The 12,007-nt window shown below is 45.1% G+C and overlaps 1 protein-coding gene across 6 annotated transcripts in view; it reads left to right on the forward strand.

Annotated features, from left to right (window-relative positions):
* Window positions 1-277: 277 nt before the first annotated feature.
* The window catches only part of LOC147612302 (E3 SUMO-protein ligase SIZ1-like), a 62,676-nt gene continuing 50,946 nt past the window's right edge, over window positions 278-12,007 (forward strand). For 2 of the 6 annotated variants that reach the window (XM_086782910.1, XM_086782911.1), the window contains exons 1-4: window positions 278-628; window positions 1,300-1,380; window positions 1,516-1,579; window positions 1,876-1,954. In XM_086782910.1, the coding sequence (XP_086639036.1) occupies window positions 578-628; window positions 1,300-1,380; window positions 1,516-1,579; window positions 1,876-1,954 (275 nt within the window). In that variant the 5' untranslated portion in view covers window positions 278-577. The remainder of the gene's footprint in view (window positions 629-1,299; window positions 1,381-1,515; window positions 1,580-1,875; window positions 1,955-12,007) is intronic. The other 4 variants (XM_086782915.1, XM_086782916.1, XM_086782913.1 and 1 more) reach the window with 2 other exon arrangements.

Genomic DNA, 12,007 nt, shown 5'->3' on the forward strand with positions numbered 1-12,007 from the left:
GCGTGCGTAGGACCGAGAGCGAGGGAGGACTCAGGAGGTGTGTGGGAGGAAAGAGGTGACCAGAGAGAGGGACACGCACGAGAGGAGAGGGAGGGGGTTATAAATCAAATATGTATAAGTGAGTGGCATTAAGTAATACATATCAAATAATCTGTCTCAAATAAATACATATCAATCAATACGGTTGGCAGTATGCGGTTTTCCAGAATTGAACCAAACCGTGAGGATAAAGCGATCCACCCTTTCCCAAAAGTAGCGTGGGGGTTTCGATCGGGTCAATCCGTCCGCGAAACTTCCACGAAACAATAATAGTGAGCAAAAGCAAATTGTCTTTCTTCTCTCTCGTCTCTCACAGTCCATCGATCTCACGCAGGTTTCCCTTACCCTTACGTTGCTCAGGCGCGCCCTCACATCCTCTCGCACCATATCTACCCTCATCTTGCTTAGGCGCTGCTCCTTTCTCTCTCTATCTGCAGTTTGGATTGCGAGAGATTTCTTCACGAATAAAGAGAAGGAGAAGAAGATGTGAGCATGAAGTTAGCGATTTGGATGGTAACCGGACGGCCTTCCTTCACGCATGGAAACGCACTCCCATTTCATCATGGATCACCTGGCTGTGCAGTGCAAGGTAGGTCTCCATACCCTTGCACTAGGCATTTCCTAGCACAGAAATTGATGAATTTCTTAAGGGTTGTCAGTGCCGTTCCAACCTGCCAAATTGGTGTTATTGGAAAACAGCAGTTGAAGAAGAAAACAGATAGAAAAAAGAGCTTCCTCTTACTGGCGTGCTGAATTTGCAAGATTTCTTGGCCCTATGTAGGAATCAGGATGCCGTAAGAGCTGTTTTTCACGATAAGAGTATGAAGCAGGTGGAGATTGAAGCAGGCAAGCCATATGCTTTGTTTCATAGCCAAGAAGCACAGTTTGAGAGCCTTGCATAGTGGCTGCTTGCGCTAGATAGTTGAACTTCCCAGGACCCGGACAATCAGAAAAGGGGAAATAGAAGGAGTTTGATCACATTAACGCGGGCCAGATACGTTTCCGCTTTATAGTAAACTTCAATTGTCCTTGCAGAAAGAGCTTGAGCCCGCCCTAGAACACATATACTGAATCCTAGAGCTTGAGCTATCAGAACAGTTTGAAAGCCTTTCACAAATAGCTTAACCACATGCAGTGCTTCTTTTCTTTGCTCTAGATTACAGGATTTTAATAAAGCCTCTTTTTGAATTTTCAGCTCCGTAAGAGCCAGACAAGAAATTTTCACATCTCATAACTTTTTGTGCTCGTCAAACTTTGCAGAAAAAGTTGGAAACATTTCGCATCAAAGAGTTGAAAGACGTTCTTTCACGGATTGGTGCAGCAAAGCAGGGAAAAAAACAGGTGTTACATAGATGAAGCTGTTTATATAGGTCACCAATCACATTAAAAATATGGAAATTCTCTGTATAAGCTTCACCTTGGACTCGTACAGTGATGAATCGTTCATGTGATATTTATTTGCTGTACAATATGCAGGTGCTTGTGGACAAAATAATGGCCATAATTCTTTCTCCAGACAGGCGACAACTCAATCCAATGGGTATTTTTTGCTCTTAATGTGATTGCTTTGTGATGACAGTCAGTAGTTTTCTCTTCTAGATGAAAAAGGATCAAAACGTGGTGGTGTTGCACACACTCCCTTTGTGCCTAGAAAAAACTTGGTGCAAAGGATTACATGGTCATGCATCCTTCCTCTCTTTTGACATCACTGATAAAAGAATTAATTACGTAATTTGCACAAAAACAGCTTTGTCTGGGCCGTGGGTGCATAGGCATGTCCTTAATAATATCTGTGTAAATAGTTATGTTCCCTTCGATTATTTGGCCGACTTGTAGGTTTGAAGTTGGAAAACTTGTCAGCAAGACACTCAATGAGCCGCGAGGATGTGGCCAAAGTTATAGATGATATATACAGGTCTGTTTTTACATTACTTTGTTGGTTGTTTATATCTACTAGGTGTTAATTAACCAATTCTAGTTTTTGTTATGTGAATTTCAGATTGTGCATTTGATTTCCTTGGGGTACTCTTGCTTCATAAGATCTTGCTAATCACTATGCATGCACGTGCGTGAGAGAGAGAAAAGAAAGAAAGAAAGAAAGAGAAATTTGAATGTCTACGAAAGACCCCAAGGGTCTATGAGGCCAAAAGTGATACAATTATGGATGATCCTTGCTCAAGGAGTCCAAGACGGTGGACTCTACAAGTTGACAGCCTTTCTTGCAGTATCCAAGGATGCAGACAGCTGGTTGTGGCACGAAAGATTCAGCCATTTGAGTTATACAACTCTTGTGAAGGCTCACTCCAACTCTTTGGTTCAGGGACTGCCAAAGTCGGAGTAATTGAAGTAGTTTGCCGGGCTTGCATGATGGGAAAGCAACACAAAGAAGCCTTTCCAAAGAAGGCTACTTACAGAGCGAAGAAGCCCTTGGAATTAGCGCATTCGGACAATTGTGGTCTGATGAGAAGCGAGTTCCTTTTTGGGGCTGTTTATTTTCTTTTGTCCATTGATGATTTCTCCAGAAAAACGCGGGTGTATTTTCTTAAAAGAAAAAGTGACGCTTTAAATGCATTCAAGGAATGGAAGGTTGACGCTTTAAATGCATTCGAATAATGGAAGGTTGAAGTGGAAAATCAGTCTGAGCACAAAGTTTTAAGGTCCGACAAAGGTGTGAGTACACCTCAACAGAGTTTGACAAGCAGCGTGTTATTTGACTGCTTCCCACACACCATCCCAAAATGGTGTGGTAGAGCAAAAGAACAAGTCTCTGGTAAGGCCATGCTTCACAACAAAGGTATTTCCTACAAGTTTTTGGGCAGAAGGAGTTGCGACAATTTTGCATGTTCTCAACCGCTCCCCAACTTCAGTGGTGGTGGGCAAGACCCAAAGGAGGCCTATATAGGTATAAAGCCATTTGTTGCTTATTTCAAAGTCTTTGGATGTGATGCTTTTGTACATGTGTCAGAGAAGAAGTGGACCAAGCCAGAATCCAAGTCAAAGAAGTATATCTTCATTGGGTATAGCATGAAGACAAAGGGTTAGAGGCTGTTTGATCCGTAGCCGTTTATATGGTAGTGACGTGTGGACATAGGCTAATAATGGAGCAAGGGAATTTTTTTCTTAGGAGGTTTTTTCCCCCGAGCTTGTGTATAATTTCTTATGAGTGTGTGAGTAATCAGTGACCTTATCATGTCACTTCACTTGCACTTCACTCGCACTTCACTCATTCTTATCAATCTACTTTGAGTGTTTTGCTTCTCTTTATCTCTGCTTGCTTGTTGCATTTGTGAGTGTGTTGCTACCTTTGTCTCCACTCCAACAATTGGTATTAGAGTAGGTTGCCCTCACCCCCTCGTCATCACCTTCTTGAGCTGCTTTTCTGATTGTCTCAGATTGAGTTATCCTCTTAGGTAGAGAAAGCATACCCTATAGTGTGCCGTTAACTACGATAACATATTTTTGGTGACTTTTAGGCCGTTTTGGCCTCGTTTCGTGGTCATTCACATGCTATAAGGTTTCTGCGGACAACTTGGGGAGTGTTAGTTCGTATTGTCTTTGTTCAATTTTAGGTTTTTAGTAGTGCAACATCATAAATTTGGCTCGAAGATGCGATGTCAATGACAATGGAGAAGCGGCTCTGACCAAATGTCTGCACGTGTGCTTACTGTTGCAAACGTTGGAACAATCACTCTGAGAAGTCTTGTTTGTGCCAGGCATTAGAAAAAGTTTGCTGTCAAGCTCTGCCATTGCTATGGCAGGTCCAGTGGCCAGATTTGTTGATGATAGGTATACAGTGCATGACTGGAGTGATGGAGATATCACTGTGGTACCTGGTATTCTAATCCATGGGCTTTACAGGTTGGACATGTATGAGAGATTGGCACATAATGTTTGTTTAATTATTGCCACATGTGCTATGAGTGACGCGGAGCTATGGCATGCTCGCTTTGGTCACTTGAATTTTGGCAGTTTGTTGCACCTTAAAAGGCAAGAGATGTTATTAGAGTTGCCAAAGCTTGAGGCCCTTGTCAAACATGTATGTGGGGTGCATTTTGGACAAGATGCAATGGGCATTATTCTTGAAAAGATGGATCAGTAAGGGTTGTCCAAAAATTACAGCTTATACATAGTGATGTATGTGGTCTTATGAGGACACCATTGATTGGGGGATATCTCTACTTTGTGACTCTTATTGATGACTACTCTAGGCATACCCGGGTGTATCCTTTGTTTTTACATGCTTTAGACACTTTGTATCTATGGTTGAAAATGTGTCTATATGTAAACTTCGTACCCTTCGTACAGCTCAAGAGAGGGAAGGAGTTTCATGCATATACGTACAGCTCGAGAGAGGGAAGGAGTTTCATGCATATACGGCTGAAAGAGGCATGAAACATCAATGCACGGTGCCTTACACATCTCAACAAATGGTGTGGCTGAGAGGAAGAATAGATCTCTCATGGAGATGGCACTTGGTTGGAGGCAATTATGTGTGCCACTTATGTGCTGACCAAGGCAAGAAGCCCTTGTGGTTCATTTGCGTGTTTTTGGTTATCTTGTTTATGCTCGTGCTCAAGCAACAATGCAATAAGCTAGATGATAAGGTGGTAAATTTTTTTTTTGTGGGATACAGCTCAGAAAGCTAAGGGTATAGACTCTACCATCCGGCCACAAGGCGGATTTTGGTGAGTAGAGATGTCTTCTTTATTGAGAACGTAGTTCATCCTATGCTTTTATGTAAAAAATAGCAAAAGCTATACTCATTGGATATCTTTGATACACTTCTAACTTTGTACAATGCCTGACAGCCATATGTGAGCAAATGAATGCTCAACAAGTTGCTACAAATCAGCCCATACGAGTTGAAAATCAGCTTGAATTTCAATCCAGAGATCAGTCTTTTGATGAGGCAATTGCGGATGTTGCAATGAATGAGGAAAGGGCAACCATACATGATACAAGTGTCCAAGAATATGCCAAAATGGTTGGTGCAAACATTGTGGGATAGCAAATTAGCTATTTCTTTGCCTAGCAGGATACGTGCAGGTTCTCATCATGCATCTTATTCTTTTGTGGATCATGCTCTCATTGCTAGTATATGCAATGAAGAGGAACGTGTTTTCTTTGAGGAAGCATAGGAATTACACTTGGTATTTTGTAGATTTGTCTTATGGTAAAAAGGTCATTGGTACAAAGTGGGTTTATAAGCTTAAACATAAAGCTGATGGTAGCATTGACCGCTCTACAAGGCAAGGCTTGTTGCAAAGGGTTATGCTCAAGAGAAGGGCATATATTATGATGAGACTTTTGTCTCCACGTCGTTTGACTATAATCCGGTGTATTATTGCATTGGTAGTGCATCATGAATGGAATGTACATCAGTTGGATATCAAGACTGTCTACTTGAATGGTGATTTGCATGAGGAGGTTTATGTATCTTAGCCCTTGTGGTTTTCTTCAGAAGGGACAAGAATTTAAAGTATGTAGGTTAAGAAAAGCTTTATATGCCCTTAAGCAAGCTCCTAGAGCATGGTATGAGAAGATGAATGCATATTTGGTTGCAATAGTCCAACAAAGAGTAGAGGAGATCAACCGGATCATGTGGTTGGATCTACTCAGCCTACATATACGCCAGACTTGGGTGTACCGTGTCGTCATTAGAGATAGGGACAAAACGTGAGTTCTACATATAGCATTTTTTTTTTGAGTCAACAGGGATGGATTATTTGATATCTCGAGGTACATTGTCACATGCTATGCGCACCACGATCGGTCAGCTCAAAGTATCCTCCCACCACCTGGGAGAGCCCGAAACATCCCAAAGAGGAGGGGATATGGAGAGTATGCACCATAGGGAGAAGGTAGAGGATGAGGCCCAGTATATGTTGAGATGCCGAGCATATTATGACACCTAGGGGAAGATATCAGTGCCTCTTTTGGGAGGGGTTTGAACTTTGGGCCATTGGCACGGGTGATGCAGTATGAGAACTAGAGATGTCTCGGGATGTACCTAATAGAGCTCAAACAACATAGGGACAGAGTATTGAGAGGATATGTTGAGAGACAAGGCCAGCCCATACAAGACGTTACCTAGAGTCATCACTAATTTCTTCACGGCATGAGCATCCACATCAGCCACTCATGCTTTCATTGCTGCATCAACATCAACTCATATCAGCCATACACAGGGGCCATACTCGCGTCCCAGAGGAGTCTCAAGTGAGCAGGCCTACTCCATCCTACGTGCTAGGTGCCCCCGACCTAGAGCATTGAGGATCTCCACCAGATCCATGAGATTCTTTGACGACATGACATGTCCTTGTTGGAAATAGGGTTGCAGGAATGCGCGCGCGCACACATAGTGGAGAAGCTCAAGTGAGCACACAATGAGATGATAGATAGATAATGAATGTGTGCTATACAAAGAAGATAAGTATACCCCAAGATAGGTGTATACTAGCACGGGAAAAAACCTCCTAAAGAGGGAAAAAGTGTCCCGGATGGTCCTATTGTGTTCACATATATCGCTACCAAATATGGCTACAAATCCTCCTTGGGAGTGATGATGTGAACAAGGGACTAGAAGTACAGCGATGTGCCAGGCTCTTTGGACTGTGATAGGGAACCCAGACTAGTTCTCAAAGAGAAGTAAGTTTGAAGCTTTGCGAAAAGCTTCAAACTTCTTTCGTGGGAGAGCCCTCGTGAACAAATCTACCAAGTTGTCATGTGTTGGCACATAAGCCAAGCTGATTTCCCCTGCAGAGCATCTCTCTCTCACATAATGATAGTGCATCTCAATGTGCCTTGTGTGAGCACTTTCATCCCCAGTTTCTGCTCTGTATGGTGCCCATTTGGTCCCCTTTTGTATGGCCCTTGCTTGTGGGCTGGCCACCCCTTTTTTAGTATTTTTCTGGGATTTTTCCCAGCCATTCTGGCATTTTTCTAGTGAGCCATGTCCAACAGCTCCAATCGGCCTGTTTCTAAGCTCCAGTCGGCCAGCTCTTCCCCACTATAAATAGTGGGTGCTGGCCTCTCATTTTTCATAGAGTCTTGTACTTATTTGCTCCCTCACTTATGAGACTATCACTGTCTCTTGCTTGGGACTATTTTGGTCCGCTCTGTGCACTCTTTCATGGTATCATCGCTCCAGGTTTAGCAACCTTTCTGCTGCCCCAGATTCAGCCCTGTTTTCAGCACCATCTCCTCTGCGTTTTCTTCCAGATCCATAGCTTTTGCTGCTGCGTTTTCTGGACAGCACTCTGCTGGTCAGTTACAGGCGGCCTGTTTTCTACAGGACAGCACTTCTTTATTGCTGCGTTTTCCTCTCCAGTGGTTCTTTCCCTTTGCAGAGGGGGCTTGTGGTGTTGCAGGCTTTGGTGGCACTCTTGGTACCTGTGGAGGACACCTCTTTTCAGAGTTTGTGCATTTCTTGAGATTGAGCCCAAGCTCTTGTGCTGGCTGCTCCCACTTCTCTTCATATGTTTGCTGAGTCTGCCAAGTTGGATGGTTCCAACTACACCCTATGGAAGGTGAAGGTGAAATCGGCCTTGCGTGGCGTGGATCTCTGGGATTGGCTTGTTACACCAGCCAATGCCACCCCTCCCACCCTTTCTTCCGGTGGTGTGACTCAGGCACAGATTGATATTTGGCAGTCGAATGATCGACGTGTTTTCTCCTTCCTGATGTTGAACTGTCAGGATGCTGTTCTCTCTCATGTGCGTACAGCAGATGCTGCACATGAAGTTTGGAAGGCTTTTGCAGATCTCTATGAGATTAAGTCACCGGGTCGGATTTTGGCATTGGAAAAGCAACTTATGAACTTATCAGTTTCTGCGTTTCCATCTTTATCTGCTTTCATCTCGAAGATGAAAGATCTCCGGGACGAGCTTGCTGTTTGTGGCAAGGACATCTCCACAGAGGATATGGCTATTCGGCTGCACTCCAAACTTCCAGAGAGGTTTGATGCATACTTTCAGTCTCTGGTTTCTTCTCCTCGTCCTGTTCCAGTTACTTGGGAGCAAGTTCTCCCCTCCATTATGCAGATAGAGTCTCGCTTTGAGGAGCGGATTGGCACCTCCGGTGGCCCTGATGGAGCTTTGGCAGCACGAGATAAAGGGAAGTCTCAACAAAAGAAAGGTAAAGGGGGTTCTGACAAGAACTCCAAGGATTCCGATAAGGATAAAGACAACAAATCTTCAAAGAATAAGCACATTGAATGTCATTATTGTGGCAAGAAGGGTCACAAGTCACCCCAATGTCACAAGAAGAAGCGTGATGAAGCAGCAAAGAACTCTTCCTCAACGGCGGTGTCTCAACCCAAGAAGGATGATGGAATACTTCTCTTAGCAGGTACTCGGCGTATACTTGCTCTTGTGACTTCTCAGTCACGGTCTTGGATTGTTGATAGCGGTGCTACTGCTCATATGACACCCCATCGAGATTGGTTCGAGGACTTCACTGCCAGATCAGGCGAGATCACTCTGGGTGATTCTTCTTCTGTGCCAGTGCATGGTCATGGCACTATCCCCATCTTCCGTTCTGAAGAGGACAAGAGGTACTTCTCTGACGTTCTGTATATTCCAGATTTGGCTTTTAACCTTTTGTCAGTAAGTGCTCTTACAGCTCAAGGTGCGGAGGTGATCTTTTCTCGTTATGAGATTACCATTCGTGATAAAGCGACTGGTAGCATCTTGGCTCAGGGAGTCCAAGATAGTGGTCTCTACAAACTGACCGCTCTGCTTTCTTCTGGTGCTTCTTCTGCTCTTTGGCATGCTCGGTTTGGCCATTTGAGCTATCAGCTTCTGCAGCGAGCTTCGAAGGATGGGTTGGTTGATGGATTACCAACCATCAAGGCTCTGTCTTCTCCTTGTTCCTCTTGTTTACAGGGGAAGCAGCACCGAGCCGCCTTTCCGAAGGAGGCGACACACAGATCTTCGACATCACTTGCTCTCATTCATGCAGACTTATGTGGTCCTATGAGTACCGCGTCTTTGAGTAAGGCGTTGTACATGCTCGTGATGGTGGATGATTTTACCAGATATACTTGGGTTTTCTTTCTGAAGACCAAGGATGAGACTTTTCATCACTTCTGTGATTGGAAAGCTGAGGTGGAAAAAGAGACCGGTCACTCGGTCAAGGCTCTCAGGACCGATGGAGGGGGTGAGTTTACTTCCCAGGAGTTTCAGCAATATTGCAAGACACATGGCATTCGGAGACAGCTTACTACAGCATATACTCCATCTCAGAATGGAGTTGCCGAGAGGAAGAATAGGACCATTATGGAGATGGCCCGTGCTATGCTTGAGCATTCTTCATTACCTCGACGTTTCTGGGCTGAGGCGGCTTCCACTGCTGTCTACATTCAGAATAGGTCTCCTACTGCTGCTCTTCAAAACTCCATATGAGGCTTTCCATGGTGAGAAGCCCTCCGTTGTTCATTTCCGGATATTTGGATGTACGGCGTATGTTCATGTGCCTAAGGAGCACCGCTCCAAGTTGGACTCGAAGTCTCTGCGCATGACTTTTCTCGGATACAGCACTGTGTCCAAGGCATATCGTCTTTATGATCCTCAAGCCGGTAAAGTTGTTGTGAGCCGTGATGTGGTGTTCGACGAGACTCCTACATCTTCAGAGGGGGGTGGTGAGCTTCTTCTTCCTGCACCTCCTTCTCCTCCTCCTACTCCTCCTCCTGCTCCTGCTGTTACTGTTACACCTCCAGCTGAGGATTCTCAGTCAGATGATGATGACCCTGCTCCTCCTCCGGCAAGTTCGAGCAGATCTGTACCTGTTTGGTATTATCAGACAGTTCGTGACTCTGGGTTACGTGAGCTTCCTTCTGCTCCTCCGCCTGGTTCTCTTCGGCGTTCTTCCAGAGTTACAGGGAAACAAATTCATGAGGGCAACATGTTTGTTAATTATGCTCTTATGTCTACAATCATTAATGGTCCTTCTGATCCCACTTCTGTAGACGAGGCTCTTTCACATGAGTCTTGGCGTCATGCTATGCAGACAGATCTGGATGCTATCGAACGGAATGGCACTTGGATTTTGGTGCCTCGGCCTCTGCAGCGTAAGGTGATTGGTGTGTGTTGGATTTTCAAATCAAAGTTCCGAGCTGATGGCAGCTTGGACAAGCACAAGGCGAGGTTGGTTGCCAAGGGTTATGCTCAGCGCCCTGGTGTCGACTTCGATGAGACTTTCGCTCCAACGGCCCGAATGACTACCATTCGCACCGTTCTTGCACTTGCAGGACAATCATAGATGGCCCGTTTTCCAGATGGACGTCAAGTCGGCTTTCTTGAATGGAGAGCTTACACAGGAGGTTTATGTTGATCAGCCGCCAGGATTTGTTGTTCCGGGCAAACAGGATCATGTGTACCGGCTGAAGAAGGCTTTATATGGTCTAAAGCAGGCTCCGCGGGCTTGGTACCAGCGGATTGATGAGTTCTTTTAGAAGCTTGGCCTGCGCCGCTCTCATGCAGATTCGAACCTTTATATCCTCCTTGAGAGGGGGTTGATTGTTATCATTGTGGTCTATGTTGATGACCTCATCTTTACAGGTTCTTATTCTGTGCGGATCCGTTCTGTTATGGATGCTTTGGAGACAGAGTTTGAGATGACGGATCTGGGCCTCTTGCACTATTTTCTTGGCTTTGAGATTTGGCAGACCTCGAAGGGCATTTTCTTCTCTCAGCAGAAGTACACTCGGGAGATTCTCGACAGATTTCAGATGACTGGGTGCAAACCAGTATCTTCTCCTTTGGATATTGGTGAGAAGCTTTCTTCACTTGATGCTTCTCCAGGGACTGATCAGGGACAGTATCGGGTTCTCGTCGGTTGTTTGGTATGGTTGACCTACTCCCGATTGGACATATGCTTTGCAGTCAATTTATTGAGTTCCTTCTCATCCAAACCTCGTCAGCAGCATTGGCGGTGTGCTCTCAGAGTTCTTTGGTACTTACGTGGCACTCTGGATTTTGGCATCTTTTATGGCCAAGGACGCACTCTTGTTGGATGGTCTGACTCAGACTGGGCTGGAGATCCAGATACACGGCGTTCGACCACTGGGTGTTTTTTTCACTTGGGTCTGGAGCCATTTCTTGGAGCAGTAAAAAGCAGCCTACTGTGGCGCTTTCCTCTACCGAGGCGGAGTACCGTGCAGTTTGTTATGCTGCATGTGAGGCGATATGGTTGCGGAGATTATTGGAGGAGCTTGGCTGTCCTCCTACCGGATCTACTCTTCTTTGGTGTGACAATCAGAGTTGCATCGCCATCGCCAAGAACCCTGTGTTTCATGCTCGTACGAAACACATTGAGATTCAGTATCAGTATGTTCGTGAACGGGTTCTTGCTGGAGATTTGCGTTTGGAGTATTGTCCTTCCGCGGAGAATGCTGCAGATTTGTTCACCAAGCCGGTTTCTCAGGCTTCCTTGGCTCCTCATCTTCGGATTCTCGGAGTTTGTTTAGCATCTGGTGCTGAGAGGGGGTGTTAGCACTTTCATCCCCAGTTTCTGCTCTGTATGGTGCCCATTTGGTCCCCTTTTGTATGGCCCTTGCTTGTGGGCTGGCCACCCCTTTTTTAGTATTTTTCTGGGATTTTTCCCAGCCATTCTGGCATTTTTCTAGTGAGCCCATGTCCAACAGCTCTAGTCGGCCTGTTTCTATGCTCCAGTCGGCCAGCTCTTCCCCACTATAAATAGTGGGTGCTGGCCTCTCATTTTTCATAGAGTCTTGTACTTATTTGCTCCCTCACTTATGAGACTATCACTGTCTCTTGCTTGGGACTGTTTTGGTTCAGTATATTCAGCATAGTTTGCTCCATATCTCTCTCTCTCTTGCACTCTCTGTTCAGCACATTCTAGTGCCACTCTGCTTCCGCTCTGTGCACTCTTTCATTGTGGACACTCATGGACCATTTCCTCCTACATCTTGCTTAGCTGAGTTGCCATGTATGCCTACATGTCTGCC

This window comes from Cibotium barometz, chromosome 45 (assembly GCF_041138505.1).
Source record: "Cibotium barometz isolate CiBa-2024 chromosome 45, ASM4113850v1, whole genome shotgun sequence".
In the NCBI taxonomy this organism is placed as follows: domain Eukaryota; kingdom Viridiplantae; phylum Streptophyta; class Polypodiopsida; order Cyatheales; family Cibotiaceae; genus Cibotium; species Cibotium barometz.